We start from the raw sequence: 13,570 nt of genomic DNA, 5'->3' as shown, positions 1-13,570 counted from the left end.
GCCAGTGGCTTCCCGTCATTTTCACTCACCGAGCACCTGAAGCTCCAACTCAGGGCTGCGCTTAAGGAGACTTCCGTCTTCTGTGGCGGCCTCGCACCAGTAAAGCCCAGAGTCTTCTCTTCTAGCGGCTAATATTTGGTATTCAGAGGATGTGTTCCTGCCTTGCAGGGTCTTGCTGCCCATGTAGAAGGCGAAGGAAAGCTGCAAACCAGGCCTCTGCAGGAGCAACTTTGCTTCACAGCTCAGGGTGACTAGATTCCCCTCCAGGAGCGGGGATGTCACAGACGCCTTCAGCACTGGAGCTGGAAATAGCTCTAAAGAGAAAGTTGATGGGGGACAGGGTCGCCTGTGTAACATCCAGGTCCTTTTCACAAGACATGCCCTTTACCCCCTTGGGAAAGCTGGCCCTGGGAAATGCATCCATAAGTCATAACCTTTCTTACTTCCAGCACAGAGCCATTCTTGGGGTGTCTTAATAGACATAATTAGGTTTGCCAGCTTGCTCAGTCCTACTGAGAATACCCCTATACCAGTGGTCCCCAACCTTTTTGGCCCTAGGGATGGGTTTTGTGGAGGACAATTTTTCCAGCCAGAAGCTGGGGTGGGGATGGTTCTGGAAGGAAACTGCTCTGCCTCAGATCATCAGGCATGTGCAGTTCACAATAGTGTTCATGTTCTTATCAGAATCTAATTGCTGCCACTGATCTGACAGGTGGAGGAGCTCAAGGGTAATGGTGCCCCAAGAGGAAGCTCACCTCCTGCTGGGCGGCCCAGTTCCTAACAGGCCACGGATGGATAAGGGTCGGGAACCCTGCTTTACATGGTCCATCCTTCCCTGAGTGGCCATGTCATCTGGTAGCCCTTTGGGTAGTAGTCAACTAGGTGTGAACCCTGATTCACACACTTGTCATTTCAGTGACTCATTACTTGTGTTCCTGACTGAAAAAGATAATATGGGACAGTAATTTCTTTCCCGCAGAAATGAACTTTTTTTTTCTCAGAAAAAGGTTGCTAGTGATTGTATTAAGAGGAAAGGCCATATGCAAACTGGAACAGAGGAAGCTGCTTAGCTTGCAGATGCTTAGGAGGAAGTGGCACCACAGAGGCTGTGCTGTCCCTGAGCGGTAGATGGACAGTATAACCCAGTTCCTAATGTGTTTTGGGTTTCCATTTCTATGACGCTTTCATGAGATTCCATGGTATTATTTTCTTATAACTCTCCTAGCTACCTAGAGTGAGTCTCTCTATTCCTTACAACCAAAATAAGATGAACGAAATGGATCTACATTATGCCCTGACTTTGACATTAGCTCCTGTGATTATTGATGGGGGCTGCAGTACACTGGAAAGAGCAATAGACTGGGACCCAGAGACCTCAGTTTTGGTTCCATCCCAGCCACTGGTCATGGTGAGGCCTTTAGTTAGGCAGTTGACTTCTCTGGAGCTCAGTTTCTTTGCTTGTAAATGAAAGTGAGGAGTTTAGATTATTTATGATGGTCCCTCAGAGGGAGGGACTATCAGTTCTATGACTATTCCGATACAATACCTTTCACAGTGACAGATACTCCTGCTGATGTGTAGCGATGCCGTCCCATGCCTGAGCAGTGGTAGATTCCATTGTGACTTATGTTGGTTTTCGGAACGATGAGATTAGAGTTCGAGTAGAAAGACTTGAGGACTTTGCCATTTTGATAGTAAAACACATTGTACACCAGCTTATTCTTCCATGCATGACACCTCAATGCCAGAGGCTCTCCTTCCATGAAGACTCTGCTGGAGACCTGGAGTAGTAGCCAGTCTGAAAAAGGTGAATTCAAAACGTATGCATACAGCGGAGGAGGTACAAGGAAGCCTGAGTTTGGCTGTGGGGCTTTCTGTTTTTTCTCCTTGAAACATCCAACCTCAGAGCTCTGCTAAATCTCAGGCCTATATCCAGTTCCTCAAATATCTTTAGCTTTGGTGGAAATAAAGGCAATCTTTACTGGCAGCTGTGCACGCAGCCCTTTCTTGTCTTCCCTTTCCAGATCTCAGAAGTTGGTTGAAACAAAAGCAGTTCATACAGCATGGTAGGCAGAATTCTAAAATGATCCTAATGACTCACTCCCTTGTGTAATCCCATGGAGTGTGGGTAAAACCTGGGACTTGCTTCTAGCCAACAGAATATGACAAAGAAGATGGGATGTTACTCTTGGAATTGCTACATTGTGAAGACTCTATCTTAGCAGACTGGATGAAGAAAGTCTCCTCCTGACCTTGAGGATGTAAGCTGCCATGCTGGGAGAGGGCCACAAGGCAAGGGCCTCTGGGACCTGAGAGTGGCCCCACATTGACGGGCAGCAAGAGAGCGGGAACCTCAGTACTATAACCACAAAGAACTGAATTCTGCCAGTGACCTTTGAGCCTGGAAGAGCTTCAAAAGAAACACAGCAAAGTCAACACCCTGACTGCAGACTTGGAAGACCCTCAGCAGGGCACTCAGCCAAGCTGTGATGGCAGTCCTGACCCATGGAAACGAAGATCAAAAATGTATGTTGTTGCGAGCTGCTAAAATTGTTTCACAGCGATAGAAAACAAATGCACTCCACCTCTTGACAAATTTGTTAATAGGACCACCCATCCTAAGACAAACACTCAGAAGGGCAAACATCAGATATAAACATCTTACTACATTGACAGGAATACTCACATAGTAATGATATCATTAGCAAAACAAGCTCCAAGTCAATGCATTCTTTCTTTTGACGTACACCTCTACACATAACCAAAAATGCGTCACCTACTTCTCCAGAGGCGGTTGATTTGGCTAAATAAAAATGGGGTTCTTAGGAGACCAAGGAGGAGAAGAGAAAATAATGCTTTTTCCCTCTTCAGAACTTATCTAAGAATGGAAGGCAGGTGTTTCTATGCTACATGTAGCATGACTTTTGCAGTCATGGATATTGACATAACGCTTCCAAATATAATTAATTCTCTTCCCTCCCTTATCCCCACCCACAGCCAGAAGGTGCTGGAAGATTGCACTGCCTGAACACTGACATCTTTACTTTACATATCCAAAAGAGTGGGAAATTGCAACACACCTCCATCGGAAACCATCTAACACTAGTAATTGTAGAAAATATTTGAATGACACAATTAATAGACTTGATTTAGTGGGATGCTATACTTTAGAAAGAAAATTCATATGCTCTCTAAACACACATGCAATGTAAGAAAAATTAAGTGTGAACTAGGCCACAAAGCGTTTTTCAACAAATACTAATGAACTGATATATTTAACACAAACTCTAACCAAAGTGCCACAACATTAGAAATCAATAACAAAGAAACACCCTCCAAAAAACTTCTAAATAATTCATGAATAAAAAGTGTCTAATGGAAATTTAAAAACTTTTAACCTTAAGTGGTGATGGGAGTATTACAAATCAAAACTCACGAGATGCAGCTTTCAGCAGACATTACTGATTTCCTACTCAACAATCATTCGCCCATCTTCATGCCCTTGGAGTAGGTCGGGGACACCCGTTTTCAGCCATATGATTAGGATTCAGGCCCACCAAGCAGCTGCATTTTCTTGGTCTCAGCATATACAGATTAAATTGAAATGCCTAAGGGTCAGTGAGCTGCAATTGAATCTCCCACGGCTGACTGTGGCAAAATATTTTAAAATAGGGCATGACGGCACCGACCCCAAATTTTGGTGTGTTGTACTGTAGTAAAATTAAGAAGTGTTGTTCATTGAAAACAAACAAACAAAACTATATGATAGTGGAAAGACAAACCACAGAATGGAGAATATATTTAAGACACTTGAAAAAGGACTTATATGCAGATATCCAGAATATATATAAATAACTCTTGTAAGTCAATAAGAAAAAGACAATAGAAAAATTGTCAAAAAGACCTTACAAAAGAGGATACCCAGCATGTGAATGGTCAATATCATAGTCATTAGGGAAATGCTGAATTTACATTTATTTTATTTTATTTTATTTTTTTTTTGAGATGGAGTTTCACTCATGTTACCCAGGCTGGAGTGCAATGGCGCGATCTCGGCTCACCGCAACCTCCGCCTCCTGGGTTCAGGCAATTCTGCTGCCTCAGCCTCCTGAGTAGCTGGGATTACAGGCACGTGCCACCATGCCCAGCTAATTTTTTGTATTTTTAGTAGAGACAGGGTTTCACCACGTTGACCAGGATGGTCTCGATCTCTTGACCTCGTGTTCCACCCGCCTCGGCCTCCCACAGTGCTGGGATTACAGGCTTGAGCCACCGCGCCCGGCTGAATTTACATTTATATATCCAAAAGAGTGGGAAATTGTAACATACCTCCATCAGAAACTGTCAAATACTATAATGGTAGGAAATATTTGAAACATGTTTAAAAAAAAAAAGGTCCACAGCCATAAGAGGTCAAAACCAGAAACAATCCAAAAGTCCCTCAGTAGAACGGGAAAATGTGAAATATACATAAATAAGAACAAATGAACTTCAGTTTATACAGTTCACAATCATCATGTTGAGAAAAAGAAACCAGACACAAAAGAGTACGTCCTGTCCTGTGCTGTAGCCCTTTATATGAAGTTCAAAAATAGGCTGAAAACCTATGGTGCTGGAAGTCAGTGTCAGGGGGTGGACTCGACATGGGCACGAAGGAGCTTCTGGGGCGCTGGAAATGTTCTATTTCTTGATCTGGATGCTGTTTACTTTGCAAAAATTTACTGAGGCGTACACTTATGGCTTGTCGTACATAGGTTATATTTCAATGAAAATTCACATTAAAAGGTAATGTAAAAAAGATATGAGTCTCAATAAGTCACTGATGCTGGTTGTCCTAGAGTCCGTGTAGAGGCAAAGAAAATGGCCTCTTCCCAGCCCTAGTCTTTTTGTTGTCACTTGAGCCATGAAACACTTCTGCTTGAACTATACAAAGTGTCTTGTTGAAACAGCTCTGTCAGAGGTTGCAGTGAGCCAAGATCGTGCCACCGCATTCCAGCCTGGGCGATGGAGTAAGACTCTGACTCAAAAAAGAAAAGAAAAAAAGAAAAGAAACAGCTCTGTCAGCTTCCCTCACTCTCCATCCTAGGAATTTATTTACAGAGATCTAAGGGACACATGAGGAACATCTCCCCTCAGACATTCAGACAGTTTCAGCACATTTCCTCTAATAGCAACCATGTTTGCATAAAGGTAATTTCGCCTCCAGTGTGGATTAACGTTTGCATTCTCACTTTCAAAGAAGTTTCAACTCATGACTTCTGAATAACTAAAGTACATTTGGTTATTTTTGTCTTGCATATTGAATGAGGCTTTTTTTTTCTGAGAATATTGCAGTCTCCATCTCTTGACAAACAGAAACTCCTTATAGGTTTAAGTGGGCTGTGGGTTTTTCTGCTTCTATTTATTAAAATATGACGATAATTCCATGCTCCGAATATTATCTTATAGATATATTATGAAATGTGCCCCCAGAATGTATGTATAAAGATGTTTACTGCAGCAGTGGTTGTAAAATAAAAAGAATGGAAAGGTCTTATAAATTTACTAATAGGCAGAATGGTTACATTAATTCTGGTACAGCTGTGCAGCAGACATTTTAAAGTAGATTTCTATTAATATAAATAGGCCTCCAAGATATTTTAAGTGATAAAAGTAAGATGTAGGTCAATACATAGAAAGTATTCTACCAACCACAGTTTTAAAACTACATACATATAATATATATATAATGTATAATTTAAAAAAAAATATATATAAGCAGTTGTTTTTCTGTGGAAGGTGACCGCAGACCTAGGGTTCTGGGGTGGGAGGCAGATAATTCATTGTTCCTCATTGCCCATTTGTTTGAATTATTATTATTTACTATGTGCAAGCATACATTTGGAATAATAATACAATCTCAGGGCCTAAGTCTTACTCTAGACATCCTACTTAGAGCTGGCCCAGCTGCATTACTGTCGGTACGCAGTTTAAGGACCCTGCTGTGATGTTTTGAGTATACTGATTTAAACACCTGGTAGGTACAGAGAGCTGAGATCTGCACTAAGATAAATCGACACACACATGTATCTGGCGTCCAGAAAGGAGAGAACACAGAGGAAGACCTTGTGGTTTCCAGCCCTCCTGGTCCAAGTCATACTTACCTCTGTGGACTTCCAGCTGCACGGGGTCACTTAGCACTGAGAGACCTGTCTGGCACCTGTATTCACCACTGTCGTTGACACTGGCAGAGGTGATGCTGTAGCTGGGGGTCGAGATCTGAGTGGCTGTACCGTTGAGAAACCACTGTGTGGCGCTGTTCCCAGGCACATGGGGCCCCACGCACTGTAATGTTACAGTTTCCCCTTGGAACACGCTGACCCATGGTGGCTGCAAAGTGATCACTGCCTTTGTGGGGTCTACTTGGAGATTAAAAGAAGAAAAAGAAAAAGATCAAGTGGAGTAAAAGGGAGGGCTCTGGGCAACCGGTAAGGCTTTTTGTGGATAGCACAAGGGAAAAATACATATTTAGATTTATTTGAAAAACAGGCGAGTGGAAACCTACAAAAGCCAGCCTTTAAGAGTGTTCAACTCCTGCTGCAGAGACTTCTGCCCGTGTTATTAAATCCTCATCTGGGTGTTGGGAATTTGGGGCTCCTGATGATTAAATTACTGATGTAGGTTTTTCTGCTGGGAGCAATGAAGCAGACTTTTAGACTTGGACAAGCTGTTTTCCTTATCCTCTGAGCTACACTGTCTCTGAGAGTACAGCGCAGGTCAGCAGCTTCTGCACTGGAAACGGAGCTTGAAACTCTTGTCTTTGAAACCTTCAGTACTTGCCTGGCTCTTTCTAAGGAGGAAAAAAACCCACTCATCTTTCCTGTAAAGGAGACTGGTTTCCCAACGTCCCATTGGGAAACCCAGCAGACTATATCAGAGTTTGTGCAATTCTGGCCCTTTCCTGCTGTTATATAGACATTTAGGCATTTTATTTAGAGGAAAGAGCTCATTCAGAAAACTTTTGAATGAGATCTTAAAAATCACGGTTCTTATGAAAATCATAGTCTGAACATGGGAGATTTTGCATAATTTGTAAATCTTTCTCCTTTCTCTGCTTTCCCTATATGCTCTTCTTCTGGTTAATAGGACCCATCCTTTGGAAGTAGGAAAATGGCATAGAAGCAGAGCTGGAGATCACTCACCCACTTGCCCATCAACTGGAACTGCAAGAGATCAGAGAATAAAGATACCAGTTGGTCCAGGGAAAATGATGAAGAAGAGAGAATTTGGGAGGCAGAATTAATGTAGACTCTGAGGGATCAGCTTAGGTCTTTTGAGTTTCTATTCCCTTTCTCAAAATTAAGTACTAACAGAACTGAACAAGCTGCAGATGGTGATCAATGAAAGGTTACTGTGGTGCTTCCAGACTTAATGGTCCTCAGGGCCTCCCTTCCTGTCCTTTTGGTAAAATAAGCTCTGATAAACCATGGAAGCACAGACACAGCTGTCTCCAGACTCAGGAGTTCTACCCAAAGTTACCACAGCAAGACAAAACCCTTGACTCCCCACAGCCACAGCCTGTACCCTTCTAACCATCCTCTCAGAGACCAACTTACCCCAAAGGAGCAGAACTGTCAAGAACCACATGTTATCTTCAAGCTGGTGGGAGCAGTGAAATCTGTAACGTGTCAAATATTGAAGAGGTTCTGCTGGGGGCTCCGGAGCCAAAGTAGAAAAGAGAAAGGAAATTGCCTCTTCTGAACATTTTCATCATGTTCCTTTTTTGAGAAATACATCTTGAATTCATGAAACATGCTTTCCCCAATTCTCATACCTCTTAGCCCACCTCTCCCAGTTTGTAGCTCTGACTTTTAGGTTATGAACTCTCAGAATCCAGGGAAAAGGCTGAAGTTTTATTGACCTTCTATTCTGATTATCTTTTCCTTCTACCATTTCTGTTTCTTAGGGTTAGAATATGGCAAAACCTCACTTTTAAAAATTGGTTCAATGCCTGGGTAATGTTGCCAAATGATCATTCAAATCCAGAAGTTTCTATGTCAGCCTCTATCAGGCCATGGGAAAAGTTACTCATCTTTGAGAACTGCCCTAATATAAACCACCCTCTGCTCCTCTGGGGAACACAGACAGGATCAATCTCCCATTTTTGTTAAAAAAGAAAACAAACTCTCTTCCTGAAAGATGTCATGAATTTGGAGTGTTTATTTTGGCTAAATCCAAGGAAATTAAATGTTTAATGTGGATGCTATAGAGGAAAAAATAACTCATGTACATGGATAGGAATATCCTCAAGAAGAGAGTTTCAGAGTATAAGTGGGGAGCTCTGTGCCACTAAACTGAGGTGGTTTCTGAGACAGACTTGTAACCCTATAAAAAGACTTTTAGCTGTGGTAAGAGAGAGAGCTGAACAAAGCGGGAGTGCAGAGAGACTTGGGTGGCAATCTTACTGGCAGAGAATGAAAACTGATGGCAAATCATGCTGTAGATTGACATACTGGCCCCAGGTTCTCACCTCTCCCTGAATCGACACTCTCTCCACAGCCTCATAAATGTACCACTCTGACTCTTGACAGTGGCTCATCATGCAACTTTCATTGGCCAGTGAAATATGAATGAAAACTACATGGTGCTAATTTGAAACTTAGCACTTAGGAAGGAAGCTTCACACATTATCTCTCACCCTCTTGTTCTCCTGCGATTGCTGAGACAGGATCATGTTTTAGCTAGCCAGCCCCAGTACGAGGCAGAACTGCCCTGGACATTGTAGCTTGACGTGCAGCTGTCTCATCTGCCCTGCAAACCTGTGAGTGAGAACTAAACGCTTACCATTATATGCCACTGAGATTTTAAGATTGTTACACAAACAATAGCTGACTGATGCAAATGAAAAGCAAGGAAGACAGGCTGGGAAGAATCAGGTGTTCTGAAGAGATGAGAGAAGCCTCAGCTTGTTGAAATTTATGTTCAAAGCCTGTATTTGTTAATTATTTTACTATTTTGTCTCCAAAGTTTTCAACTGCATGCATGTACCATAATTTATTTCATCAACTTCTGTTCATGAACATGTAGGTTATTTTTAAATTTTTACTGTATGATCAGTAAAAAAGGCTGTTTACTACCATTGATAGTCCTGTGTCTACCTTTAAACATTTGACTTGCTGCTTCCTTGGAACACATTCCTAGAATCAGCAGTGCTTACTCAAAGGAAATGTACATTTTTTTACTTTGGATAAGATGCTATCAAATTGTCTGTGATCATTGTCCTCATCACTGAATAAATGATGAGTGTTATTTTAGAGTGCTTATTACATGCCAGACAAATACACTTGATGCATGTTTTCTTATTTAAGCCTCACAATAATCTGTGAGTAGACAATAGTATCTGCATTTTACAAATAATACATCTAGTGAAAGAGGAGATCAGTAATTTGTCCAAGGTTGTAAAAAGTAGAAGCAGGATTCAAAACTAGACAGTTTGATTTCCTTTATGTACTCACCAAGGGAGTAGAACAGTGCCCACCCCATCCCTTACAATTCCTGCTTTGTAGGAAAATAGCTGCTTCTTTGAAAAATAAGTGAAATCATTTCATTGATTAAGATAATATGAGGGAATGAGGATTGTTGTGTAAGGGGAATGTAAGATCTATAACCTGGAAGGATAAACTACTTTGTTTTTCTAATAAGTATCTATTGTTTCCAAATGTTGAGGAAATAGCCATTGATAGAGGTTTAAATTCATGTGAGAAGAGCTAGAAAAACGGAGCAAACATAGTAATGCACGCAGAGCAGTTTTCTAGCATTTGATGGACAATGAAAATCATGCTCTGATCTCACTTATTATTATGTTTTTTCTATTTTCTTGTCTTGGGTATGTCTTTAGCTCTGTTCTCACTTATAAGCGGAGCTGAGCGATGAGAACATGGACACATGGTGGGGGAACAACACTCTCCAGCCTGTCTGGTGGGGCGAGGGGAGGGAGAGTATGAGGAAGAACAGCTAATAAATGCTGGGCTTAATACCTAGGTGATGGGCTGATCTGTGCAGCAAATCACCATGGCACACATTCACCTACACACATGAACCCCAGAACCTAAAATAAAAATGGATGGAAAAAAATCATGATGCTTACAAGAGCCATTAGGAGAATTTACATCCATATATGACATTTGTATTTCCATATACTGATCCTTTTTTTATGCATATATTGTTATTTTCTCTCTCTTTTTTATACTGATACTTTTATAATGCCATCATACTCATAGGCTTCATTTTTTTTTTTAAATCACTTTACAGGCCAGGCGTGGTGGCTCACGCCTGTAATCCCAGCACTTTGGGAGGCCAAGGCGGGTGGATCACGAGGTCAAGAGATCGAGGCCATCCTGGCCAACACGGTGAAACCCTGTCTCTACTAAAAATACAAAAAATTAGCCGGGCGCGGTGGCACATGCCTGTAATCCCAGCTACTTGGGAGGCTGAGACGGGAGAATTGCTTGAACCCAGGAGGCGGAGGCTGCGGTGAGCCGAGAATGCGCCATTGCACTCCAGTCTGAGGAACAAGAGAGAAACTCTGTCTCAAAAAAAAAAAAAATCAATTTACAAATACAGTTTTCTCAAGGGTAGATGCAAAGTCTTATTTGTCAATTTTAACAAAAATTGCTGTCTTCTCTACTACAGAAAATGATTTTTGAACAATTATTTGATATGTTTTTTAAAAGGTAAGATAGGCTGGGTGCAGTATCTCATTCCTATAAGCTCAAGCTCAACACTTTGGGAGGCCAAGGTGTATGGATCGCTTGAGCCCAGGAATTTGAAACTGACTGGGCAACATAGTGAAATCCCATCTCTACTAAAAATAAAAAGAATTAGCGGGGTGTGGTAGTTCATGCCTGTGGTCCCAGCTAACTGGGGAGGCTGTGACAGGAGGATTGCTTGAGTCTGGGAGGTTGAGGCTGCAGTGAGCTGTGATTGTGCCATTGCATTCCAGCCTGGGTGACAGAGTAAACAAACAATGCTAAGATAATTTAAGCTTCATATAGAATTGAGCAATAATTTATTTTAATCTCTGTGAGTAAAAAACAGCAGTGTTTTATTTCCTATTCAATTCCTTCTTTGATGACCGTGTGTTTTAGAAACTACTCAAATGTATTTACTAAATTTTCGGTAAAGAATTGCATATAAGTAGTTGTCTATAGCACAATTTTGCTTAATATGTTTTGTATACTGTTTTAACAGCTCTTAGGTGAAATATACTACTTTCACGTATTTGCTAATGCTTGAAGTGTTTTTCAAAGATTCACATAAAGTTTATCTGAAGTTTTTCTTCAACTACCATTCATTATAAAAAGTTCCCCAGTGGTTCAATTTTAAGTTTCCATTAATAACTCATTAATTTTTTATACTTATTCTTACTACTCGATCTTTTATTTTTAGAAATTCTCATCTATGATTTTATAGGAACTTTTACAGTAAATTTCTGGTGGTATTATAATGTATCTTTTACAAGTTGTTTCAATTTGGGATGACCTTGTCCATCTCCTCTTCCCCTGACCTCACCTTTTTGTGTTGTCACAAACATGTCTATCAAGCCCTTTGCCTATTTTCCTATGTGCCCTTGAGATTCTTTCCTACGCTTTTAAGTGATCAACTCATAAATCTCAGTCTGTTTATTTTTACATATACAGTTTTCATCTTTCCCTAGATAGCAAGGTCACTCATTTTGATTTTGTTCCTGTATCACAGCAGCAAGAGGAGAAGGATGGGAAAACTGTTAAAATATTTATGTAGCTTGTGGTCCTAAAAATAGCGATCATTGGAAGTCACATGAAAACTCTTCACGCCGGGCGCGTTGGCTTACGCGAGTAATCCCAGCACTTAGGGAGGCTGAGATGGGCAGATCACGAGGTCAGGAGATTGAGACCATCCTGGCTAACATGGTGAAACCCCGTCTCTACTAAAAATTCAAAAATTAGCCGGGTGTGGTGGCATGCTCCTGTAGTCCCAGCTACTGAGGAGGCTGAGGCAGGAGAATCACTTGAACCCGGTAGGCGGAGGTTGCAGTGAGCCAAGATCGTGCCATTGCACTCCAGCCTGGGCAACAGAGCAAGACTGTCTCTAAATGAATGAATGAATAAATAAATAAATTCATTCTAAATAGGAATGCAGGATGTCAGCTTCTGGCCTCACAGACTCTGAGTCTGTCTATCACAGGGGAAAAAAAAAAAAATAATGCTTCACATGAGCTCCTTCCCCAAGTTTTAACTGCCTGGTAGTGTGAGTCAGGTGCAGACACTGCAGGGCTCTCCTGAGACCCTCATTTATTATACATGTGTGAGAGACTGCAGTGGCTTGTTAGATCAGACAGTATCAAAGCTCACCATCTTCCCTGCCCCCTAACCCAGCACCATTTTTCCTTGACCATCTTGGTGTGTTAGCAAAGCACTTTCAGAGTCATGGTGACAAGGACAGGGGGCGTTGGCTGAGTCGGAGGACTCTAGGTAGAAGGCGTAGAGAGGTCAGAAAAGTCTATGAGGTAAGAGATTGGCCACAGACTCTTCCTACTTCTTTGTCCTTGTTCCACCCCAGGGGAAAAAAAAAACTTTACTTTCTTTTAGAACTTAAAAAAGTCAACTAATATTTTATACAAATGAAAAAATGTGTGCTATATATGTGTATATGGTGAATGGTGCAAAATAAGAAAATGAACATTTATGAACCCACAACCCAAATTAACAACTAGAATATTATTAATGTCGTACCAGAGTTCCAGCCAAGATGGAGTAGCAGAGACAGGATTTATCCACTCACCTGAAACAAAACCAAGCGAAACAAGAGAATAACATGTATGAAAATGTTTTTTTGAAACTGTGGACATCAGGTAACAAAAGACAGTCATCCCTGAGAGATAGGGAAGAAAACGGATGATTTTTTTTTTCTTCCTGCAATTGCCTCGCCCACTGCACAGAGAGGGTCTCCAGGCTATGGCACAGGGCGGGGAACTCAGACAGATCCCAGGGGAGTCCTGGGGTGGAGGAGACAGAACTGAGAGTCTGGAGAGATCAAAGTGGCTAGAGTGCATGGAACAAAAAAATGGAAATGAAAAAGCTGCACATAGAGAGATCTGCTGAGGGTCCCCACCAAGTATTCAGCAGAGCAGTAATCAGTGTGTTGATCTAGGAGGAAGAGGCCGAAGCACAACATGTAATTTAAAAGGTTTACTTGAGCCACAGCTGCCCAAGACACACTTCCAAGTTAACTCAGGGAGTGCTCGGTCAGCGTTTGTTAGAAGCAGGTTATTAAAGGCAAAGGTAAGAAGGAGTGGGTGGATTCAAAGTTCTTTGATAGAAATTTTCATTGGTTTACAGAGATAACATTGATTAGTTATCGGCTATACATTGGTGAACTATAGGGTATGAGTTATGGTGTCCCGCATATGGCATTTTATGGCTGCTTGGCATCAGTCTGGAGCCCGTATAGCAGGCGGAGGATAAATAATTTAAGAGACTTAATAATTTAAGAGAGAATTATTTAGCTCAAGGGGAAGTGATGACTGCAGTTTCATTCCAATACCTCTCTG

General features: G+C 41.5%; 1 protein-coding gene across 2 annotated transcripts; it reads right to left on the bottom strand.

The window, feature by feature from the left end:
• LOC116546715 (high affinity immunoglobulin gamma Fc receptor I-like) lies at positions 1 to 7,699 on the bottom strand. Of its 2 annotated transcripts, none has more exons than XM_032272902.1 (5): positions 7,596 to 7,699; positions 7,182 to 7,202; positions 6,144 to 6,398; positions 1,547 to 1,798; positions 1 to 314 (listed from the first exon to the last, which is right to left on the bottom strand). In XM_032272902.1, exons 1-5 carry the CDS (start codon positions 7,624 to 7,626, stop codon positions 22 to 24), a joined length of 852 nt encoding a protein of 283 aa, XP_032128793.1. In that variant the 5' UTR covers positions 7,627 to 7,699; the 3' UTR covers positions 1 to 21. The 2 variants fall into 2 exon arrangements, with proteins under 2 accessions (XP_032128793.1, XP_032128792.1); XM_032272901.1 differs by having other exon boundaries at positions 7 to 314; positions 6,144 to 6,401; positions 7,596 to 7,679.
• Between the last annotated feature and the right edge of the window lie 5,871 nt (positions 7,700 to 13,570).

This window comes from Sapajus apella, unplaced genomic scaffold (assembly GCF_009761245.1).
Source record: "Sapajus apella isolate SASKATOON/1434 unplaced genomic scaffold, GSC_monkey_1.0 scaffold1259, whole genome shotgun sequence".
Classification (NCBI taxonomy): Eukaryota; Metazoa; Chordata; class Mammalia; order Primates; family Cebidae; genus Sapajus; species Sapajus apella.
Note: the sequence above shows the minus strand (reverse complement) of the source record. Positions and strands in the feature narration are given on the sequence as shown.

Coding starts and splice junctions, on each gene's coding strand:
- LOC116546715 (XM_032272901.1), bottom strand. CDS start 7,626: ATGTGGTTCTTGACAGTTCTGCTCCTTTGGG. Junction 7,203..7,595: donor GACAGTTCTGCTCCTTTGGG/GTAAGTTGGTCT, acceptor GATCTCTTGCAG/TTCCAGTTGATGGGCAAGTG. Junction 315..1,546: donor AGTATCTGTCACTGTGAAAG/GTATTGTATCGG, acceptor CTTTCTCTTTAG/AGCTATTTCCAGCTCCAGTG.